This window comes from Pteronotus mesoamericanus, unplaced genomic scaffold (assembly GCF_021234165.1).
Source record: "Pteronotus mesoamericanus isolate MK-2021 breed Mesoamerican mustached bat unplaced genomic scaffold, CSHL_Meso_final contig_72, whole genome shotgun sequence".
In the NCBI taxonomy this organism is placed as follows: domain Eukaryota; kingdom Metazoa; phylum Chordata; class Mammalia; order Chiroptera; family Mormoopidae; genus Pteronotus; species Pteronotus mesoamericanus.
The window spans coordinates 1,413,244-1,434,771 of NW_026555242.1; the positions used below are offsets into that span (position 1 = coordinate 1,413,244).

The 21,528-nt window shown below is 52.4% G+C and overlaps 3 protein-coding genes across 5 annotated transcripts; 1 reads left to right on the plus strand and 2 right to left on the minus strand.

The window, feature by feature from the left end:
• Window positions 1–661: 661 nt before the first annotated feature.
• Window positions 662–4,433, minus strand: HIRIP3 (HIRA interacting protein 3). Its single transcript, XM_054582723.1, has 7 exons — window positions 4,006–4,433; window positions 3,808–3,928; window positions 3,579–3,693; window positions 1,865–3,168; window positions 1,603–1,765; window positions 1,422–1,520; window positions 662–1,342 (listed from the first exon to the last, which is right to left on the minus strand). The coding sequence occupies exons 1-7, from the start codon at window positions 4,068–4,070 to the stop codon at window positions 1,182–1,184; spliced, it is 2,028 nt and encodes a 675-aa protein (XP_054438698.1). The 5' UTR covers window positions 4,071–4,433; the 3' UTR covers window positions 662–1,181.
• Window positions 4,434–4,713: 280 nt separating this feature from the next.
• INO80E (INO80 complex subunit E) lies at window positions 4,714–13,520 on the plus strand. 3 transcript variants are annotated; one of them, XM_054582724.1, is made up of 7 exons: window positions 4,714–4,859; window positions 4,959–5,029; window positions 5,252–5,304; window positions 8,098–8,176; window positions 8,272–8,383; window positions 8,768–8,884; window positions 12,850–13,520. In XM_054582724.1, exons 1-7 carry the CDS (start codon window positions 4,779–4,781, stop codon window positions 13,069–13,071), a joined length of 735 nt encoding a protein of 244 aa, XP_054438699.1. In that variant the 5' UTR covers window positions 4,714–4,778; the 3' UTR covers window positions 13,072–13,520. The 3 variants fall into 3 exon arrangements, with proteins under 3 accessions (XP_054438699.1, XP_054438700.1, XP_054438701.1); XM_054582725.1 differs by having other exon boundaries at window positions 8,819–8,884; XM_054582726.1 differs by lacking the exon at window positions 8,768–8,884 and having other exon boundaries at window positions 12,850–13,519.
• A 345-nt stretch (window positions 13,521–13,865) lies between these two features.
• On the minus strand, window positions 13,866–17,801 carry DOC2A (double C2 domain alpha). Its single transcript, XM_054582817.1, has 10 exons — window positions 17,528–17,801; window positions 17,091–17,170; window positions 16,811–16,885; window positions 16,581–16,690; window positions 14,879–15,005; window positions 14,738–14,797; window positions 14,499–14,662; window positions 14,285–14,366; window positions 14,097–14,193; window positions 13,866–14,011 (listed from the first exon to the last, which is right to left on the minus strand). The coding sequence occupies exons 1-10, from the start codon at window positions 17,790–17,792 to the stop codon at window positions 13,866–13,868; spliced, it is 1,206 nt and encodes a 401-aa protein (XP_054438792.1). The 5' UTR covers window positions 17,793–17,801.
• Window positions 17,802–21,528: the final 3,727 nt, after the last annotated feature.

The window sequence follows — 21,528 nt, forward strand, 5'->3', positions numbered from 1 at the left end:
CTTTTTTTTTTTTTTTTTTTTTTTTTTTAATTAAGTCAGAGCTGGGGCAGGGGAACAAGGGAAGGACCTTGGAAGGGACTGCTCCCAGGTCTGGGGGCAGTCATGGGAGCCCCTCCCAGCTATGGGGCTGGCACAGAGCCCCACGGCAAGCTTTTAATAAACTGTTGATTATTCTAACAGACCCAGGACTCGCCCTTTCTGTCTAAAGTGTGTGTTAAGGAGTGTTCATTGACAGGTGATAGTGTTACTTGTATTTAAAAATAATTGGGCTGTGTAACTAAAAATTTCAGTGCTTTTAATGACTTTGGGCATGCCTGGATCGAGAGCCTCAAAGGGGATCACCAGCCTTTTGGCCTCGGCTTTCCTTTGCTTTGGCTTCAGAGATTTTTAGAAGATTCACGTCATGCCCAGACTCCTGATAGCTCCAGGCTTACATCTCACCAGCAACCTCAACAGCAGGAATCTCAGCAAAGTTCTGAAGTGACTTCATAGGCTCCGTCTGTAGCCAGAGGCCTAGGTGGTACTCTCATTGGTCAGGTATAGGTCCTGTACCCACCCTGTAATGCTGAAAGGGTTGGCCCATGGACTAAGTGGCTGTTTTCATAAGGGGGAAGGAAGACATAAACACCAGCTGTCCCCAAGTTATTTCATTTTGTGCTTCACATTCTTAAGGCCAGTTTTTTCAGATGCTCCTTCCAACTAGGCAGGAGGATCAGAAGCATGCTGGTCAGGATGGAGGATGGAGGATAGTAGCCACACTCCTCTGGCAGAGCCTGAAGGCAGACTGGATGGCAGGATCTAAAAGCTGGGACTTCTTTGAAGAACCTGAGGGATGTTAAAGGGAACCAGACTAGGGGTAGGCACGAGGACAATGGCCACTTCTCAGCTTCGTGGCCCAGAGTACAGAGGGGTGAGAGTAGGGATTAGTTTTGATGAGGTAATTCAAACATGCCTTTATTGAGTCTTAAAAAATAAACTGCACTTTAAACTGACAACGTGAAGCTGAGAAGTAGGATCCGAACAACTCTGTCCCTAGGAGTTGCAAATCTTGGAAGAAAGTGCTTCTGCTCAGTGTGGGCACACAGTTGAGCGGATTGATTGGCCAGAGGCAGGGGGCGGGGGAGTGTTATATTTGTGTGCTTTCTACAACTGTCTAAGTCCGTTCTGGTAGATGAAGGAGCTCAGTTACTCTCGCCATCACTGCTGATGATGCCACGCATATGTGACCAGTCTGGGCGTGAAAGACGGTGCCTCTCTTCATCTGAGTCCAGGGTCCGGCGGTATAGCTGCTGAGGGGTGGCTGCCTCTGAAGGGTTCCAGGCTGTGCGTCTGCGTGGCCGACCTGGGGGAGGAAGTAGATTAGTTGTCTGAGAAAGCACAAGCCCCATCTGTTTCTGGGGAGTAGGAAGAAGCCCCCTTACCTGAACAGCTGATAATGTTAGTAATGTCCAAGGAGGCCACCTCAGCTGCCTCCTCACGCTGCTCCTTCAGAGCCCGACACTTCTCTAAAGAAGGGTTACCTGTGGCAGAGAGGCTTGTGATACTCTCCTCCCCAGCAGCCGAGGCCCTGTCCTGTAGCGCCCACAACATACCCAGCCTCACCCTTCATGCCCAGAGCTTCTAGCTCTGCCCGGAGGATACACAGGCGCTCCTTGCGTGAGCGGCAGGACCCCAGGAGTTTCTTGTAGTTGCGATGGGCTCCACAGGCCCGAATGTAGCGCTTTAGCCTCATCACAGAAGGGTGGTCCTCACCACGATGACCAGCCTGGCAAGGAAAAAACAGCTGAAGGCGAGACCACCTGGGCTTGAGGCCAGGTCTCCCTCTTCCCTTAATTGTGGTCTCCCACCCCATCTTCACCCTCACCTTTCTGCCTTTGGGTTCTGGACTGCCATTGGAAGAAGAGGAGGAAGAGCTTCGTGTTCTGCATTTCTTGGAGCTCTTCCTGTAACAGCGGTTCTTCCTCTCCCCCGTGGGAGTCCCCGCTGCCTCACTGTCACTCACCTCCTTCTCCGAGTCACTTGCCTCACTATTGGCTGTCTTTCCAATTTCTACTTTGGCTGACTTTCCAGTACTTCTAGCAGCGAGTTTCAATTTCCTCCGTATGTCTTCCCCATCCTCCTCACTGCTTTCGCTCTGCCTTTTGCCACCCTTCCACTGAGTCCTGTCCTTGTTCTTCCTCCCGACCAGGGGCTCTTCATCTCCCGAACTGTTATCCCCACTGTCTACTGCTGCTTTTTCCTTCTCTTCCTCTCTGTCCTCCCAGTTTCCTAGCACTCTTGCTGTCATGCTTTTCTGCTTACCACTCCTCTCCTCCCAAGCTGACTTTTTCCCATTGCTCGAAGCTCTAGGTTTCCAGTCCTCCTCTTCCTCTCTGATCTCTTTCTTGGCTAGGGTTTCCTCTCCCTCACACTCCTTTTCTTTTTCCTGGTGGCTTTTAGCACCTTTTTTTCCTGTCCCCTGGGCAGGTTCCTCCTCACTGTCCTCATTCTCCTCCATGGCCTGCTTCCTATTGGCTGAAATCTTGCCTGGTGCCTGCTTGTTCTTAATTATAGTCTTCCACCCCACCTTCACCCTCACCTTCCCACCTTTGGGATCCGGACTGCCATTTGAAGAAGAGGAAGAACCTTGCATCCTGCTTTTCTTGGAGCTCTTCCTATAAGAGCAGTTTCTCTCTCCCTTGGGGATCCCCTCTGCCTCAGTGTCATTATTCTCCCTCTCCGAATCACTTGCCTCACCATTGGCTGTCTTTCCATTTTCCACTTTGGCTGACGTTCCAGTGCCTTTAGTAGCTGGTTTCAGCTTCCTCCATCTGTCTTTTCCATCCTCCTCACTGCTTTCACTTTGCCTTTTGCCACCCTTCCACTGGGTCCTGTCTCTTGTCACAGGTTTCTCCCTAGTCCTACCTCTGGACTCTTTTTCCCCATCATTCTCTTCCTCACTGCTCTCCTCTTTCCTAACCTTACTTGTTCTAGCAGAGCTCTCTTCCTCCTCAGAGCTCTCCTTCATCTCCTTCTCTAATCCAATCTTTACAGTTAGGTCCCTCTGCTGTTCTTCCCCATCGCTGCTCTCAGCTGTTTTTGAGGCTTGCTTTGGACTGACTACTGCTGCCATCCCATTCTTTGCTGAGGGGCTGAAGCAGTCTGGACTGGAGGTTGCACCGCTGAACTCTGGAATGTGGAGAAAAAAGAAGGTTGGGACAGGTTCTTACTGTCCCTTCTCCCTCCACTTGAGATAGGTTGCCTCCAACTCTGACAGATGAAGGAAACTACAGAAGGAAACAGCTATCAGTCCACCCTTCCTGGTTCCTGACTCACTGGCCTCACACCTTCGTCCAATGCCTTGGGACAGGGGTGTCCAACCTTTTGGTGTCTCTGGGCCACACATTAATAAATACATTGTGACACATAATCACAAAAAAAATATGTTTTAAGTAAATTTATGATTTTGTGTTGGGTCACGTTCCTAGCCATCCTGAGCTGCAGGCAGCTTGTGGGCCGCAGATTGGATACCCCTGCTTGGGCCATAATACCTGCACAGTAAATACTCTGAATGAACCAACTACGCAGGAGGCACTAACCTGACTCTGAATTCAAACGAAACCTTTTTCTCTCTGGGTCACTGCAGGGGGTTGGAGGCCTCTTTGCCTCTTTGGCAAGATCTAGCCCTTCTTTTCTGGCATCCGCTTCATCCACCTGTTTGTGCATCAAAAGGGCAAAATGTATCGAGGTGGTGTTCTGCCACACCCCTCTCAGGCCACTCCTTGGGAACAAACCCTGTTGCCCGCGACGGGGTCTCAGCGCCCACACCTGCATCTTTAACAGTTCCTCCTCCACTAGCCGCTTCAGTGCCTGCTTCTCCTCGGGATCCAGGCGGTCGCGGCCGGTGTGAACTAAGAACCTCTGCCTCACGATGGAGTGCGTGAGCGTGCTGCGGAGACATGTGTCAAGGCGGAGTCCTCGTTCCGCCCCTGCCCTTTCCAACCCCAACCCCAATCCCCAGTGCACCTAAGGTCCGGGCGGCCTCCAAAGAAGATACGAGTGAACTCCTGCATCTCGTTCTCTCGCGCCATTTTGCTCCAACCGGGATTGGTGGCTCCCGCGTTTTTCTTCTCGGCCTCCGTCGGCGCGTCTGACAGATGCTTGCGCACGCGTAGTGTCGTGGCGCCGTGAGGGAAAGGACCGTTGGGTTTCCGTCAAGGGCCGCTTGGATCAAGGACTTTGCCAGACACAACTTGCTTTTCCGGGCAGTTGGAGGGTCTCGTGGCTCCTTCCTTTTCTTAGAACCAATCGTTTTTGGTTTTTTCTTAATTCTCGTTAGAAACTGATTCGGCGTATCAACCTGTGGGTGTAACGTAATCAATCCGCGACTCTGCCTCCATCCGTGGTCCCGGGTCAGCTAGGCCGCTGCGACTTCGAAAGACAAAAGAAAAAGGAGAGATGTCTCCTGAAAACTAGGAATCCCATGGGGACAAGTCTTGTGGCTTCCAATCCCTGAGCACATTTAGAATCAGTGAGGGCGCCCTCCGGCGTCCACCATCTTTGTGACATCATTGCGTTGCAGCGACACCATCTTTAGCGTAGCACCTCTAAACAAGGTTTCTTTTCCGGTATTCCCTGGGAGGGGGCAGCCAGTGTGGTTACGGTCCCTGGGTGCGCGGTACGCCGGGAGTTGTAGTTCCAGAGGACACAGTCTCCGGAAGTGAAGGCGTGAGAGACCGGGCTAAACCGTGCCGGGGTAGCGGGACTCCAGTGCTGAGACGCTGCTCCCGGGGCCGATCATGAATGGGCCGGCGGACGGCGAGGTGGACTACAAGAAGAAATACCGGAACCTGAAGCGGAAGCTCAAGTTCCTCATCTACGTGAGTGATGGGGTGGGGAGGTAGGGGTGAGCCGAAGCCGGGTTCCGGGCCCCTTTACGGACCACCGCCCGCTCAGCGCGCATCTTGACTGTGATACAGGAACACGAGTGCTTTCAGGAGGAACTGAGGAAGGCACAGAGGAAATTGCTGAAGGTGTCGCGGGACAAGAGGTGAGACGCTGGTAGAGGGGAGAGGGTGAGAAGGGAGGCCTGCGGGTAATGAGGCTCTTGTTGCTCAACTTTCGGACCCCATCCGGGAATGGGATCACAAAATACAGGTCTGGCCTGGGGCGGTTGCTAGGATCCAGCGGGCCAGCTAGAAGGGAGAAGGGCCCAGGAGAACATTGTTGAGGTTGGAATAAACACTCAAGTTCTCTCTGCCTCTTTCCTCAGTTTCCTCCTAGACCGACTTCTGCAGTACGAGAACGTAGATGAAGACTCTTCTGGTGAGCAAGGTCATGAAAAATTGGTGGAGGACATGGTTCCTGTCACTTCGGCAAGCTTCGTGGGCCCCTCCTTTGAGGCTGTGGAGACTGATAACAGTTTCCAGTGGTTCTTAAGCCTAGTTGCTTGCCCTTCACCTCTACCATTCTTTCAGTCAAGTATTTATTGAACATCTACTGTGTTTTAGTCACTGTACTTTGCACAGGAGAGAACTGTGGTGACCAAGATGGACAAAGTCTTTTGGAATTTGTATTCTAATTGGGGATAACAAGTAAGCAAGAAATTAGGATTTCAGATTTGAAAGGACTAAAGTCAGGGTTATGTGGTAGTGATTGCGGTAGAGCAGGGATTGATAAACTTTTTCTGTAAAGGGCCAGATGACAAATATTTTAGGCTTTGCAGACCATACAGTCTGTCACAACTGCTCAGTTCTGCTGTTGTAGTACAAAAGCAGCCAAAGGTGATAATGTAAATAAATGAGCATGGCTGTGTTTCAGTAAAACTTTATTTATGAACACTGAAATATGAATATAATAGAATTTTTGCAACATAAAATATTTTATTTTGCCCCCCCCCAACCATTTGGAAATATAAAAGCTTTTCTTGGTTTGCAGACCATATAAAAGCAGGTGGCAGGCAATGTCTCAATAGAGTGCTCAAGAAAGCTCTTTTATAGAAAGTAGTGTTTGAGTTGGGACCTAGATAAGAAGAAGAAACCAATATTAAAAGATATAATAAAATGCAAGTACTCTGAGGTAACGGAAGACCAGGTTGTCTGAAGAGCAGAAGGGCTAAAGTACATAAAGCAGTGCTTTCAAACTTTTTTTGAGACCATATTTACAATCAATAATATAGTTTACATCACAACCAAGTCCCTAAGTGCATACTTATAAAACAAAAATTAATGAAACAATGTTAAGATCACTGTACACAAATTTTTCTGATACTTTTTAGACTGCTTTTTCTTTTTTTAATTGAGTGTTGGTTGCAAACCAATAAACTGATTTTATGACCTCCTAATGAGTTGAGAAACGCAGCCTGAAAAACCCCTATAGTTGACATTTGTGCCCCTGTTCCAGGGTGGGACCCTCAAAAGCCATCTCACATAAAATCACCTCTCTCTGTGGTACCCTGAAACGTTCATCCAGAGCAGGGTGAGGAAACAACATCTGGCCAAGCTACGTGCTTTTGTAAATTATGTTCTATTGAAACACACAACACCATTTGCTTACATATTATAGGAGGCTAGTAGATGATAAATGAGGTCAGAGAAGCAGGTAGAAGCTAGCCCATTTAGGTCATAGCAAATGTTTGGCTGTTATTCTGGCTTCTCATTGCCAGCTTCTTCCTTCCCTGAGGTATTCCAATTAACTTTCTGCTCTAGGGAGATTTCAGGAGAGGATGCATGAGAGAACTAGCATGTTCAGGGTCAGTGTAATAAATATGAGGAGTAAGAGCTACACATTGTAAGCCACCACTTATCCCAGAGAAGCCCACAGTCTGGTACAGGAAATACCCACACATGAAACATTTTAGCACAGTGTGAGGAAAATATGGCAAGTGAGAACAGAGTTCTGAAAGAGCCAGCAATTAACTGGATTCTGGGAGACTTCTTACGGAGGTGGCATTCAATTGTGCTTTTCTTCCATTTTTTTCTTTTTCAGTTACAATTGACATACAACATTATATTAGTATCAGGTGTACAGTAATGATTAGACAAGTATATTAATTTGCTTGTTGAAGGACATATCAGAGCCAGGAAATTGAGAAAGGCATATATCAAATCTAGCAGTTATTTATCAAATGAATGATGGACCTTCTAAGTGGAGGCACAGAACTGGGAAATAAATTTCTTTTTTAATATTTTATTTATCTTTAGAGAGTGGAAGAGAGGGAAACATCAATGTGTGGTTGCATTCTGTGCGCCCCCTGCTGGAGACCTGACCCGCAACCCTGGCGTGTGCCCTACACTGGGAATCCAACCTGCGACCCTTTGGTTCACAGGCCGGCGTTCAATCCACTGAGCCACGCAAGCCAAGGCCAAATTTTTTTTTTTTTTTTTTAAGAAATTGATTGGCATGATGTGAAGTGTACAGTGTGGTTGGAAAGTCGGAAAGGGAGGTCGAGGCCATGTTAAAAAGCACTTCAGATGTGATGAGGTTTGTTTTAGGTCATTCTGGAGTTGGAGCGGACAGTGTGCTACAGGAGTGCTGAGATTGCTTAGGTGATTTTGACACCAGAAGGAGGTGGCTTGACCTTGTGGCAGTTGGAACAGGGGGCAGTGGATAAAGGTAGGAGATATTTGAGAGGTAGATTAACAGGACCCTCCATATAGAGAGTCGAGCAGAGGCAGAAGCTGAAGGGAGCTTAGGGGCAAATAAGGAGTAGTAACATGAAATGGTCAAGGAGTCAGAGACCTGGGTTCAAGTCCAGTCCTACACCTTACTCTCAGCCTCAGTGACCTCATCTGGAAAGTGGAGGTGAGGTGTTCACCTTCCTTCCTGGATGACTATGAAGACAAGGAGGGGCAATGAAGGTAAAGTGCCTGGTAAGAGTCTGGCACAAGTAAGTGCTTAACAAATGTGTTATCATGGAGGAGCTTGGACAGGAAGTGTTTGTGAAAGTCAGTTGTAAAGGACATATTTAAGGAGCTGGGGAATTTGTTGGCTCCCCAGAACAGCTCTGCACGCTGACTGGAGAATCAGACTCCCTGAAGCCCTTCCATAGGGTTGAAATTATACTCTTGTGAAGTATACAGGAACCTCCTCCACTGACCTGCCCTCCCCCCCCCCCAGACTCAGATGCCACTGCATCTTCAGATAACAGCGAGACAGAGGGGACACCCAAGTTGTCAGACACGCCAGCCCCCAAGAGGTGAGAAGAAGCCATCATTCTTCTCTGGGGATGGGGTTGGAGGGGCTCCTGGGCCTCCCAGCTGCCTCTGACCCCCTCTCCTGTCCTTTCTCCAGGAAGAGAAGCCCTCCGATGGGGGGTGCCCCCTCTCCCTCAAGCCTCTCTCTGCCTCCTTCAACAGGGTTTCCCCTTCAGACCTCCGGGGCCCCCTCCCCATACCTGAGCTCGGTGAGTTGGGGTTAAGGATTGGAAATGGTAACTATGATGCCTGGGACGAAGGTGGGCATCATTTGGGCAGAGGGGCCAGGCCTCAGGGAGAAGCCGGCCCAGCTCTGGGGGCATCAGTCTGGGTGTGGCCAGCAAGCATCCCTTAGAGGGGTGTGAGTCCGGGCTGCCCAGTTCCCTCTGGTGTAGGAATGGGGGACAGATATGACTGAGGAGAGCAGACCCCAGGACAAAGTCCGGCTGCTGTCCCATCCCCTTCTGTTCTCAGAAGCCACACTCATCACCATCTCTTGTTTTTCCATTCTTCTTCCTATTTGCATTTTTTTCCCTTCACTCCCCACCCATCCATTCCATTTCCCATCTCCATCCCCCCACTCCCACCTGCAGCTGGCTTCCCCCCCCTACCCCCCATTCCCTTCTGACTACCTGGCCCTGCAGCTGCCCGAGCCCAGCCCCCTGAGGCCCAAGCGGGAGAAACGGCCCCGCCTGCCCCGGAAACTCAAGGTACCCTCATATTGGGATGTTAGGGAGGGGTCAGGATGGCAGAAGGATAGCCCTTTGAGGGAGGCTCAAGACGGGCTGGGTGCCTGTCCAAGAATTGTGAAGGATTGATTTGGGGCTACTGGGGGCCCAGCCCAGGGCTAGGTACTGAGGGGTGGGTTAGAGAAGTCCTGGCTCACAGGCTTAATGTGGACGTAAGCCAGGGGCAGAACCAGCCTTGGGGGACTCAGTAAAGATGCTTAGGGTCCTACCCTTACCTTGCTCCAGTGTGACTGGGGGCCAGGCTCATTTTCCCAGGTGTCCTGTGATGCCAGGCATCCCCAGAAGGAGGGGTGGATTATGGGATCTAGAATCAGGTCAAGGCTGTACCAATTACAACTATGGGACCTTGAGCAGGGCTCTTTCACCCTCTAGGTCTCAGATTCTGTGTCTATAAAGTGAGCGATCAAACTACATGTCATCAGCAGTGTTTATGGAGTGTCTTCTATGTACCAGGCACTGTTCTGGGTGCTGCAGATGAAGTAGTGAACAAAGCAGATAAATCTCTGCCTTCGCAGAGCTGGTGTTTTAGCAAGATAGGCAGAAAATAGCAAGATAAATAGATATTAATGCAGAAAAATGATGTAGGTAAAGTGGATGGGAAGCACCCAGAATAGATGGGAGCTGATACTTATGGTTGGATTGCCTGGGATGTTACTTGGTCAGAGATTTAAACAAAATGAGAACAAGCCAAATGGCTCTCTGGAAAAGTCTCTCAGCCAGGAAGAATGACCAGTGCAAAGGCCCAGTGCAGGATCAGGGGGTTTGGGAGGGCGGCATATTGGGCTTGTTCAAGGACCAGGAAGGAGTCCAGTGTGGTTGGATGAAAGTCAGAGGGGGAGAATCGTCAGAAAGCAGGTCTCAGGGAAGTAACTGAGGGGCAAGATTGTGTAGGGCCTTATAAGTGTGTAAAGACTTTGGCTTGCACTATGAATGAATAGGGAGCCTTTGGAGAGATTGGGCAGAGGGAGAATCTGATCTAATTTACATTAACAGAAGTGCTGGCTGTCCTGTGGAGAAGAGACTGGGGAGAGGAAGGGAATTGGGTCAGGATAGAAACTGGAAGACCGGTGAGGAGGCTACTGCAGTAAATCGGACAGCGGTAGAGAGGGTGAACAGTGGATCACAGGTCTGTTTAGAAATGAGCCACAGGAAGACTAATGTGGGCTATGAGAAAGAAGTCAAGATGACACCAGGGTTTCTAGCCTGAGCAACTGAAGAAGTAAGGACTGGGAGGAACAGATTTGGGAGAGAAGATGAGGAGTTTGATTTTGGACATGCTGAGATGCTGTCAGGAAATGCCAACGAGACAACTGGATGACATGAGCCTGGGCCCCGTGGAGTACATACTTGACAGTCATCAGCATGGAGGTGGATACGATCAGCAGGTGAGAGCATGGATGGAGAAGAGAAGAGGTCTGCACACTTAGCACCAGAAAACAGGAGGACACAGAAGGCGCAGTGCCCTTCCAGCTCTGAATCAAAGTGGAATAGGTACCAAGATGGACAGCTCTCAAATTGGGTGAACTGCTGACTTAAGGTGCTGGAGCCAGAAGTGAAATGGGATGCCATGTCTATGATAGTGCTGTGTATGGGTTCTAGAGTTTGTATCCCAGCTCTCCCACCTACTCCCTGTGTGACCTTGGCCCCTAAGGCTGAAAAATGGGTAGGAATTGGTGGTATACTGGCCCTTCGCTCTACTTAGCAGGCAGGGTTTTTGTTTCTGGCCTTTAGGGCAGGTTGGTGGAGATGGCACGGGCCAGCAAAGCCGGGAGCTGCTGGGTAGAGGTGTGGTATGGGCGTGGGCATGGCGGCTTGAGGTTTTCTGAAGTGTTGGGCCCTCAAGTAGAGGAGTGTTGGGGAGCTAAGTTCTGGGCATGCAGGACAGAAAATGTTGGTTGGGAGAGAGTCCCAAATCAGCTGCTGTGCTTGGGGAAGGGCATAAATTGGGAAAGGCCTCAAAGAAGAGGTAGCATTTGAGCACAGGGTAAGTGAGATTTTGATATTGCAGGCTGAGGCAGTGGTGGAAGGAAGACAAAGGACATGACAAAGTGCTGTTTGGGCTGGAGCAGGAGTGATAAGAGAGAACAACATAGGAAAGATAAGCTAGGGTGGGATCAGAGAAAGCTTTGATGCCCAGAATCTGGAGGGTCTGTAAAGGGAGTGCGGGTCATTGAAGTTTCTGGGTGACGTGGAGTGAGGAGGCTGGTAGGAGCAGTCTGAGGAGAGGAGGGAAAGCTGTGAGACTGAAGCAGGACAGTTAAGAGCCTGGGCCTTGGTCAGACTTGGCTGGGTTTGAATCCCAGCTCCTTTGTGTGACTTGGGTATGTTATTTAACTTAAGCTCTCTTTTCATGGGGCCATGGGGTCATTGTCATCATAAAATGAGTTAAGGGAGAGAAAATTTAGCCCAGTGCCTGCTCCATAGCAAGCCATAGATAAACATTAGCTCCTATATTGCTCACCTGAGGAGGCCGTTGAGTAAGCCCAAGCATATTAGGACATGGGAACTAGAGTAGCGATCAAGAGTAGTAGCCAGAGGAGGGGGACAGTCCTCATGTCACTGTTTTTTTTTCAGCTGTGTATGTGTGTCTGCTCCTGTATGGGCACATGGGTGCCTGATAGTGGGTGCAAGGGTGCTGTTCAGAGCTGAGTCTTCTGTGTCATCAGTCCTGGCAGACACCTGTACCCTGAGGTGCTGACCCTAACTGAAAACCCACTCTGGCCCCCCATGCCACCCCAGGAAAGCAGTAAGGGTGGGATTCCTTGAGAAGCAGAGAGTGGGCCATGAGGGCCGAATGGGTTGAAGCAATCACAAGGGCCACTGAGAAGGCCACGCCTAAGCATTCCTGCCAGCCCCAGCCCAGGGCCAGGTTGGACACTGCCCAGTGGGGACCTGGCAGTGTCAGTTTTCTCCTGTGGCCCATGATCTTTTCTCCCAGAGTGGTCAGAATGATCAGAGATCATTAATGGAAATCACCATTAGTAGATGCTCAGTTTGTGTCGCAGGCAAAGCATGAAGCCCACAGACCTCTCTGTGGGGAGGATTGTAAGGACCTGGCAGGGGTGGGGCTGGAGGATTGGGCAGGACAGAGGCCACTTCCCAGCCACAAAGGAAAAAGCAGGACTTTTGACAAATAGAAAAGAACATTCCAAGTGGAGGGACTGGCCTGTTGTCAGGCACACAGCACTGCCTGTCCCAGGGGCAGTAAGGAGCCCGAGGCCCTCAAGTGGAGGAATGACAGGCTCAGATTTGTGTTTTAGAGAGCTCACTCTGGCTGCAGTGTGAAGGAGGAGCTGGATCTGGGACAGGCTGAAGGCAGGGAATCCAGTTGGGCGGCCGGTACCGTAGTCCAGGTGAGCTCAGAGGACAGCCTGGCCTGGTCCAGTGACTGTGGGGATCCCAAGGAAGGGCCCGTCCCAGACATAGGAAGCCTTACGTAGCAGCAGGGAATAAAGACCTTAGGCTGCCTTCCACCAAACCAGTAAGTCTCTCAGTAGGAGGAAGGAGAGGAGGCCAGTGATGGCAAGTGGTACCGGAGGTGCCCAGAGGCAGGCAGGCAGGCAGGCGCTCCAGGCTTGTTCTGACCCTGGCTCTGACTGCCCTCACAGGGGCTGCCAAGGAGCCACCCTGGGGAGGGCAGGGCCTAGCCTTTCCCTCCTGATTTCCTGGAAGCCCCACCACCACCCTCATCACCACCTCCATCGCTACCCCTTACCCCCAGGCACTTGCTGGTTTGAGACAAAGGGGCTAAGGTGGGCAGGCCCCCGGATTCCAGCATAGCTGGCCTAGCTGTGTTCAGGACCCTCTGAATGAGCCTTTGCCCCTTCGCCATCCCCCACAGTTGCCTTAAGTGGCAGTGCCAGCCTCCTGGAGATCCCATTCCTCCCTGATAGCCCCTCCCTGTGTTTTTTCCCTCCTTGCTGCAGATGACGGTGGGACCCCCCGACTGCCCTGTGGGAGGGCCGCTGACTTTCCCCAGCCGGGGTTCTGGGGCTGGGGTGGGGGCAGCCCTAGCCCCACTGCCACCCCCTAAGATGCCCCCTCCCACAATCCTGAGCGCAGTCCCTCGGCAGATGTTCAGCGATGCTGGCAGCGGGGATGACGCCCTGGACGGGGATGATGACCTGGTAATCGACATCCCGGAGTGACCCCTTCCCCCCAAGCCCCTGTTCAGCGCCCCCTGTGCCAGCACACATGAGCCCCTAGCTTCCACAGAAACATTTATTGACGCCCAGTTGCCATGCTGCGGCCGCTGACACAATCAAAACAGGCGTAAACATGCACAAATGCCCCCTGGAAAGTGGGCTCCTCCTGGGAGGACAGGGGTCTGCCCTCACATCCTGGCCCCATCCTGGGGATGGTTATTTTAAATGAGTGGCTGGGAACATCTGCCCCCTCTGGGAGAGGCAGAGGCCCTGTGGTTCCCCCGCACCCCACCCCCTATTTAAAAGGGCAGCTATACAGGGCTAGGTGTTTTGTTTTGTTTTTAAAGAAGGTTCTATATTAAAGGAGTGGCTCTTTTTTGGTTTTTGTCTTTTTCTTTTTTCAAAACTTTGTCCTCCTTCAAACCCCCCCTAATCCGACCTCCTCCCTGTGGGTGGAGGGGCACGGGGCAGCATGGAGAGGCAGGAGAGAGGAGCAGCAGCCGGGACCGTGGGGCAGGGAGTCCTGGCAGGACTCCACCTGCAGGTGTGCACAGGTTGGGTGGTTTGCATATTTGCATGTAGTAGCAAGTCAGGCAGGAGGAAGTTTGCATATGTGAATATAGATCTTCACAGTCCCTCACAAGAAGACAGACCCACTGTCACAGAGACTCTCACAAAATAAGACAGGTAGTGTGGGGTAGGGCATCCACCCCGTTGTAAACGTGCAACACACTCGTGCGAAAGTTAAGTACTGGACCCAGCCCCAAGGGGTCGGTGCTGGGCAGCTGCTCCACCGCTCAGGCTGAGGGCAGAGCCCCAGCTGCAGGGGGCAGTTCGCTAGTCAAGGTGTGCCAGCGCTCCAGGGCTGTGTCTGGCTGCTGCAGACAGTCACTCCAGTGCTTCCGGGCCTCTCCCCGGGCGCCTGGCCCCAGGGACACACCACCTGGGGAGCAGTAGAGGCAAAATCAGGGCCCTGTCTCATGCCAATCTGCCTTCCATCACCACCACCCGGAGGACTCCTTCCTCACCAATGAAGTCGTTGGATTTGCCAATGTCATAGTCCCAGACTGTGACTTCCAGAGTCTTGGTGGCCAGAGCTGAGAGCTCTATCTCATAGAAAAACTCCTGGGATAGGGCAGACCACACCTTCCATGAGGCGCTGCCCGGCCCCATCACCTTCCCCCACAACATGATTTCTGGTCCCTGCCGTATTTACCTCATTAAATTCTGGGTTGAGAGTCTTCTTCTTCACACCTGTTTTATGCTTGGATTTCTTATCCACATCCGGCCTCAGGTACCTGCCAAGGAGGTGGGGCACGGGTGGAGGAGCGGGGTGGTCAGGGATGGGCCAGGCCCCCCGAGGAGGATGAGGCAGGGGTCAGGCTCCCTGGGGATGGGAGGGTGGGCCTCAGGACATGGGGAGGGCTCACGTCTTGACATAGGGGTCAGAGTAGCCGTTGACATCCATGGCAGCCAAGTGGGCACAGCGTACGATGCCCACCAGCAGCCCCCGGCGAGGTGAGCTATAGCTGAGGCTCAGCAGGATGCGCCCTCGCTCTTCCAGCAGCCCAGGCCCCTGTTCCACCTGCTCCAGCTTCAGGGCAGACACAGAGGTCAGCCTGCATCTTTGCCACCTCCCCCCCAGACTGGTCCCTGTGAGGTGCCTTACCTCCTTCAGGTAACAGGAGATGCCCCTCAGCGCTGCCGACATGGAAGAGGGTGAAGCCAGCTGAGAGGGCAAAGAAAAGATTCTGGGAACCTGGCCTCCCCAGGGCCCCCTCCCCTTGGCGCCCTACAGCCCCACACAGACCGGGACCTGGCGCTCAAGGCAGATATTAAAATGCTTCTTCTGTGAGGGCTTGAGGCGGCGGAGCGGCACGCGGATCTCACCGATGAACTCATTGTGGCTCAGCTTGTCCTCATCACACACGGAGATCCTGGTGGGGAACTGCAAGGTCAGAGCCCCCGGGGTACCTGAGCCCCGCTTTAGTGAGAAAGGACCTCTGATGGAACCCTGAGCACCTGAGGCTGGTCTTGCTCTGCCTTAAATACTCTACACCTCACCTGTAAAATGGGCTGTCTCACAGGCTATGTGGTGAGCACCAGGCCTAGCATCTGAGAAGGATGCTTTGATTTGCCCTGTTTTTCTGCCCCTCACTTTACAGCTGTCCCGCCTGTCCCCGGTCCATCAGGATCTGCTCAGCTACTTCAGGAAGCCCTCACAAATCTTGGGGACCCTCCACATCCTGCCTCCTTTCAGGGCCTGTGCGCAGGATCCCACTGAATGTGCACAGGGTGTGCACTGGTGGATGTGGGTCACAGATGGATTCAGGATGTAAGAGCTAGAAGGGCCTTGAGGAAGCTTGGGGCAGTCGGACAAGGTACCCATACCACCTCTGGAGCTCCTATCCTTTTCTGCGTGGAGCAGGGAGCTGGCCTAGGAGAAACTCATGAGGCCAGATATAAGAAATGGTTGCTTTTACTTCTATCACCCCCTTCTGCAGCCCCCTGCACTTCCTTCTGCTGTGACACTCGAGTAGCTGTGTTTAGGGGTGTTCAATTCCCTGCTCTTCCACTTACTAGCAACTGAGTGACCTTGGGTAAGTCAGCCTCCTGAAGCCTCAATTCCTATCTATAAAATGGAGATAATGATTACCCACCTCCTAAAGCTATTATAAGGATCAAGTGAAATGTAGAAATGTAAAAATGCAAATCCCAGGGCTGGGTACTACTGAGCATTCAGAAAGTGATTGAATCCTCATTCTTTAGCATCTGAAATATGGGGCCAATCTTTCTGGTTTCTGCCTTTCTCCTCCCCTCCAGTCCACCTCACGCCCAACACCAAGGTGACCTTTCTAAACACAGCCCTGACTATACCCTACCCTGAGGCAAACTCCTCCATGGCTCCCTATTGCCCAAAAACAAAGAAAAAGTTCTCCCAGGGGCCTTGGTTTTGCTGCCCTTCATTCCCTACCAGGGACTACTCTCCCCACAACTCCACCTCCCAGAATGACTGAGCAAGTTTCCTGTCCCTTAAGACTTCACTCCTTAGAGATGTCAGGATGACAAAGACAACAGAATGGGCAGAGCTCCACTGCATAGGTCTGACTTAGTCAGAGGCTTTGAAAAGGGCTCTTGGTGACCAAGGAATCCTTTCTGGATGCAGCAGAACCTCAAGTGACGAGTGGAATTTAGGGTGGCAGAAAAGAAGCAGGAAGCAGGGAGCACTTGCCCGGTAGAAGAGAGAACAGGCAAAGATTAGGAATAATGAACCTGACCAGTCAAAAGAGGGCAGTCCTCTGTCGGAGGAGCAGGAGGAGATATTTTGGGTGTAGGAACGCCAGGGAAACATTCTGGCCTGCTGCCAAAGGGGATGGGGCCCGCTGACTCTATCTGAGCCTCTGAGAGGGGCTTAATGGGAGGTAGAACAACCAAAGAAGGTTCCAATGATAGCTGTCCAAGAGTTAGTGCTGAGCTGGAACCCTTGGTAACAGGGAGGCTGGGTCCCTCACCTGAGCACCTTGTGGCTGATGTCATCATCTGTGATTCCACTGTATGTCAGGTCCTCATTCCACACAGGATTCAGAGTGTTCCTCTGAGTCTTAGTTTTTAGCTTATTGGCCTGAGGTGCGGGGATGAAAGTACTCAATACATGTCCCCTTGACCCACAGAGGCTAAAAGCAAGGAAAGGTTAGGATCAGATCCACAAGCCGGGTCTGGCTGGGGTGGGAGAAGCTACTACCTTGCAGGCTCCAGGCAGCAGGTGCAGCTTGACGTAGGGGTCCGCCAGGCCATTGAAGTCCATGGGCTTGAGGCCCTGGAGAGGAGGGGAGAGAAGAGGACTGTGAACTCTCAGCCTTCAGTCTTGTTGAATGGATCCTTGGGGTGTGGAGAGCCAAGAAGAACGGTACATATGGAGGGGAACAGGGGGCTAGTCTGGAGAGAGGAAGGGATGATGGAAACCCACCCCTCCCCCCTGGGAGGCAAACTGGGCTGGGACTTGGGAGATAAGGAATACCCACCTTGGCCCTGAGGATACTACAGTGCAAAGTGCAGGAGGCCTGGTCATAGAGAAGGTCAAACTCCAGCATGCCCAGGGCAGCTGGAGAAGAGAGAAGAGGTAGCGTTAGTCAGTGTGTAAAAACAGGTGTGTGAGAGGCCTGTGGGCAGGCCAGCTGAACGTGCTGCCTGTGAAGGTGTATGTCTGGATCTGTCAGCCTGTGTGTGTGTGTCTGGGTTCCGGGTTGAGCCGCAACTGGGGCTGTGTGGGTGGTTGTCTCAGCAGAAATATTGAATATTGAGCCTTGCTGAAGCTGTCATCTCCATACTGGCTGCAGCTGTAGTGGCAGTGCCCCCCCGTCGCCTCCCCCCCAAACACACAGCCAGCAGGGCCCCATCCCCTTCCCGCAAGCCTGGAGGCCCCCATTAGCACCTCGGCCCTTCAGGCCCCTGGACTCACTGGCATCGTCCGAGTCATAGCTGTCCACTTCAGCTCCATCCTCAGGCGTGGTGGCTCCAAGGAGGGCTGCAGGGGGTGCTAGGGCCAGGGGGGCCAGCCGAGCAGGGCCCCCCCCAAAGCCCCCACCACCCCCTTCAGGTCCTGGTCCCCGGCGGGGGAAGTAGTCAGAGATTTGGCGGATGGGCCGGATGGGCCCAGGGCACACGTTGATGGCCATGTGCTCCTGGATGTTGATGGTCATGCGATCGCCCCTGCGGCCCCTCATGCAGCACCCCTGTCCGGGAGGAGGGAGGTTCGAGTGCGTGAGCCCACCACAGACTCTTTATACCTACAGTCTGCTGGCTAAGGGCCAGTTGAAAACCACCACAGTCTCTGACCTCCCTTTCTAGGTGTGGAGGAAGAGGTCAGCCAGTGCCAGCTAATGGGCAGGCAGGAGGCGTAGGTCGTCCAGGCCCCCAGCCTTGCTCCACAAGGGCTGGGCTGCCAACTCACTTCACCCACATAGGTCATGGCTCCACCTCAGCCTTGCCCACCTACCTCCAGATTGTCCCTTTGTCATATTCCCAGCTCCTGCCCCTCATTCTGGGCTTCTGTCTGACTCTGGGCCCTGCATCCTCCCAGAAGCCGCCTCATAGGTCTCCTCTGTCTTCCTGAAGCTCTATCCATCATCCTTCTGCAGCAGGCGCTTGTCTGGTCCTGGTGTCACCCACCCCTCTAGACATTCATTTCCCACTCTCCATTCAGTCCCAGGATCTGCGTGCCTGCCTGCCTGGTCCCTCACCCGCTACAGCCCAAGCTGAGATTCCCCCCTAAAATGCCTCCTTCTGAGATTGGCTCTCCAGAGGAGCCAGAAATTGCAGCCTCGAGCGAGCTAACCCCCCCCCCCCCCCGAGGCACACGCAGGCTAACGCACACGCCCTCACCCTCGCCCCTGGTGATCCAGCCCCTTGCACCTGTCTCAGTGCTTCCAACAGGTGCCCAAGGACTGGGGGACGACGGGTGCAAGCTGGGCGGTGGCGATTCCTAGGGTGGCCAGCGAGAAGAGCGTGGAGTCCGGCTGTGCGCAGGGAGGGAGAGCCGGAGAAAGTGCGGGAGGAGGGGGTGAGCGAGGTGGAGATGCGGAGGCAGCCGGCGCCGGCGGCGTGGGGCGGGGAGGAACGGACAGGGCTGGGGAGGGGACGGACTCTCCCGCCGGCGCCCGCCGGGACACACTTAGGGAAGCACACGAGTGCACGCACACAAGTCACGAGCACGCAGGCTAGCATCCGCATCTTGCACGGGCACTCCCTCCCACACGCCTGGGCCCACGTGCGCATTCTCACACACATGCACAAACCCAGACGCGCGCTGACACACTCACCTCGGAAAACTTCGCATGCACACACTCGCAAACACACGAGCTCACTGCGTCACCAGGAACCAACAGTGAGAATTGCCCGGTGTTCCCTAACTCCTCTCCGGAGAACCTGGCTCCTGTCCCTGGCCCCGCGCGGAGCCCACGATGCCCACTCCCTCGCTTTCTCCTTCCCTCCCTCCAGAGTCTCCAGGACCAGTCCACCAGCCTAGTTGCCATGGCGACGCCGGTTCTCTCTCGGGCTCTCTCTCTCTCGCCCCCCTCCCGCTTTCCCCCCTTCTTCCCCTATGCAACTCACGCCCCTCCCCAACAGAGAGTTGCGGCTGAGGGAGGAGGAGGGCGTCTCGCCCACCACGCCCCTCATCTTTAGAGGCGGGGCCTGAGGGGCGGGGCTTGGAGATGCGCAGTGACCCAGGATCGAGCAGGACACGGAGTTCTGACCGCCTGCGGTTGCTGGCCTGGGATCTCAGGGTCCCTAAGCTCAGCTAGGGGATCTCGCAGTAAGTGAGAGAAGAAAGAGGTCCAAGGCTGTGGCTTTCCCACTCCTGCCTTTGGGTGTTCAGGTGTCTCTCCTCGTGACCCAATCCACCCCCAAAGGCGTGTGTCCCTTTCTCAGGGAAGACTTCCCTGAGAAACCTACCCTCCTCACCCCACCCCCTCCCGCCTCCAGTTTTGTCTCCGCAGGTATGGAGGAGCGCCGGGCTTCGCACTGAATGCCCCAGAGCGCTGCAGTCTTTCCTCAGCAGTCTGCCCTTTCTCACCTAAACCCTGACACCTGCCAGTCTAACCCCAGCCTTTGATCTTTGCTCTCCTTTTCCTCAAACCTACCATCCCCCAAAGCCCTCACAGTGGCTTCCAAGGCCTCTCAGTCCAAGACCCTGACTTATCTGATCTCATCAGCAGGCTCCTCACGCTGGCTCTCAGGAATGTTACTTGCAGTTCCTAGGTCACACCTGGCTCTCTCAGGCCACTGGACCTTTACTCACACAAGCTGCTCTGTCTGGAGGAACTTCTTCCTTCAGGGATCGTCCTGAGTCACCTCATCCTAGGAACCTTCCTGGAACATTCCCCCTCTGCCCCCAGCTTCCAGTGCTATCTCAGGCTCAGCTCTGGTGCCACTGGTTTGTCATGCCTGCTTACATTCCTGTCTGTCCCCCACCCCCACCAGGGGGCAGAGGCTGCCTCAAGCTGGGCCTGGCACTAAGTTGGCATCACTAAATGTTGCGATTTAAAAGAGAAATGCCATTGCACAACAACAACGTGAACTGTATGATTGAAAATGGTTAAGATATATTGTGATGTGCATTTTTTAATATACAATTTTTTAAAAGACAGAAACGCAAAGTCAAACTGTGCTGAGATTATCTTTGTAATGTATCAAATGATAAAATTCAAAGTATCTGGTAACACACAATGTTGATGAGTCTATGGGTAAATGGACAGCATTTGTGCAAAGGCCCGTCTGACAGTGGATATACTAAGATGACAAATATGTAGAGTATTTGACCAAGAAATGCCACTTCTAGGATTTTATCCTATAGATATGCTGGCCCATTAGCAAAATAATAGAAATTCAAGGTTATTTGCAACGGCAAAATATTGGAAACAACCTAAATGTCCACAAGTTACCAGTTAAATCAGTAATGACACAATTTAAGGCATTGAAATAGTGTGCAGCCATGGCAAAGAAAGAGGCACTTCATGTACTTGTACTGAATCATCTTCACAATCTCATGTTAACTGAAAAAAGTAAGGTACAAAGTAGCACGTATGGAATGCTTCCATTTGAGTTGGGGAAGAAAGCATTTATATATGAAGTTTATTTGTGCATAAATTATTTTGGGAAGGCTGCACAAGAAAGTGGTAACTATGGTGACCTCTGAGAACATGGCAGCGAGGCAGGGTAAGGCAGGAATAAGTGAGAATTCTTTTTCAACGTGTATAATATTATAGCTTTTGAATTTTCAACCATGTGCATGTTACCTATTCAAAAACATTAAAGGAATGTATTTTTTAAGTAAGGGCAACCATTAGGTTTCCTTTAGGGCTCTCCAGGACAAGAAAGGAGACAGGGCTAAGGGAGATGCCATCCAGGACTGGAGCTGGTGGGTTTTGCCAAAAGCAGACTTGGGCCTGCAGTGAGGGGAAGGGGTAAGCTGGGCAAGAGCCTTGGAGTCCTGCATCCTCCACTACAGTTTTCTTAAGGGGCTTAGCTCAGACCCAGCAGCACCCTCCAGAGAGCCTTGTTACAGGGAAAAATAGACTGTGCTGAGCCCTGATTTGTCAAGAGGTGGAAAGGCTTTTCATCCATCCATTAAGTCAATAAATATTTATCAAATACTTACTATATATTGTGGTGGTAAGACTACAACCTAGATCAATGATCTCTGGCTTCATAGCCTTGTGTGGAGATAGATAACAGGCAAGTCCCATTCAGTGAGATTGATGCAGAGATGGGTGACAGTCACAAGGTGTGGGATCTCAGGCGCACTTCCCAGGGGAAGTGTTGTCTCAGCTGAGACTGGAAAAACGAGGAGGATTTAGCCAGGTCAACTGTGGGGCAAGAGCATCCTAGGCAGAGGTGCATACCAGGCTGGAGTGTGTCAAGGAAGGGGGAGCCTGGAGAGAGCCAAGGAGAGTATGTGGA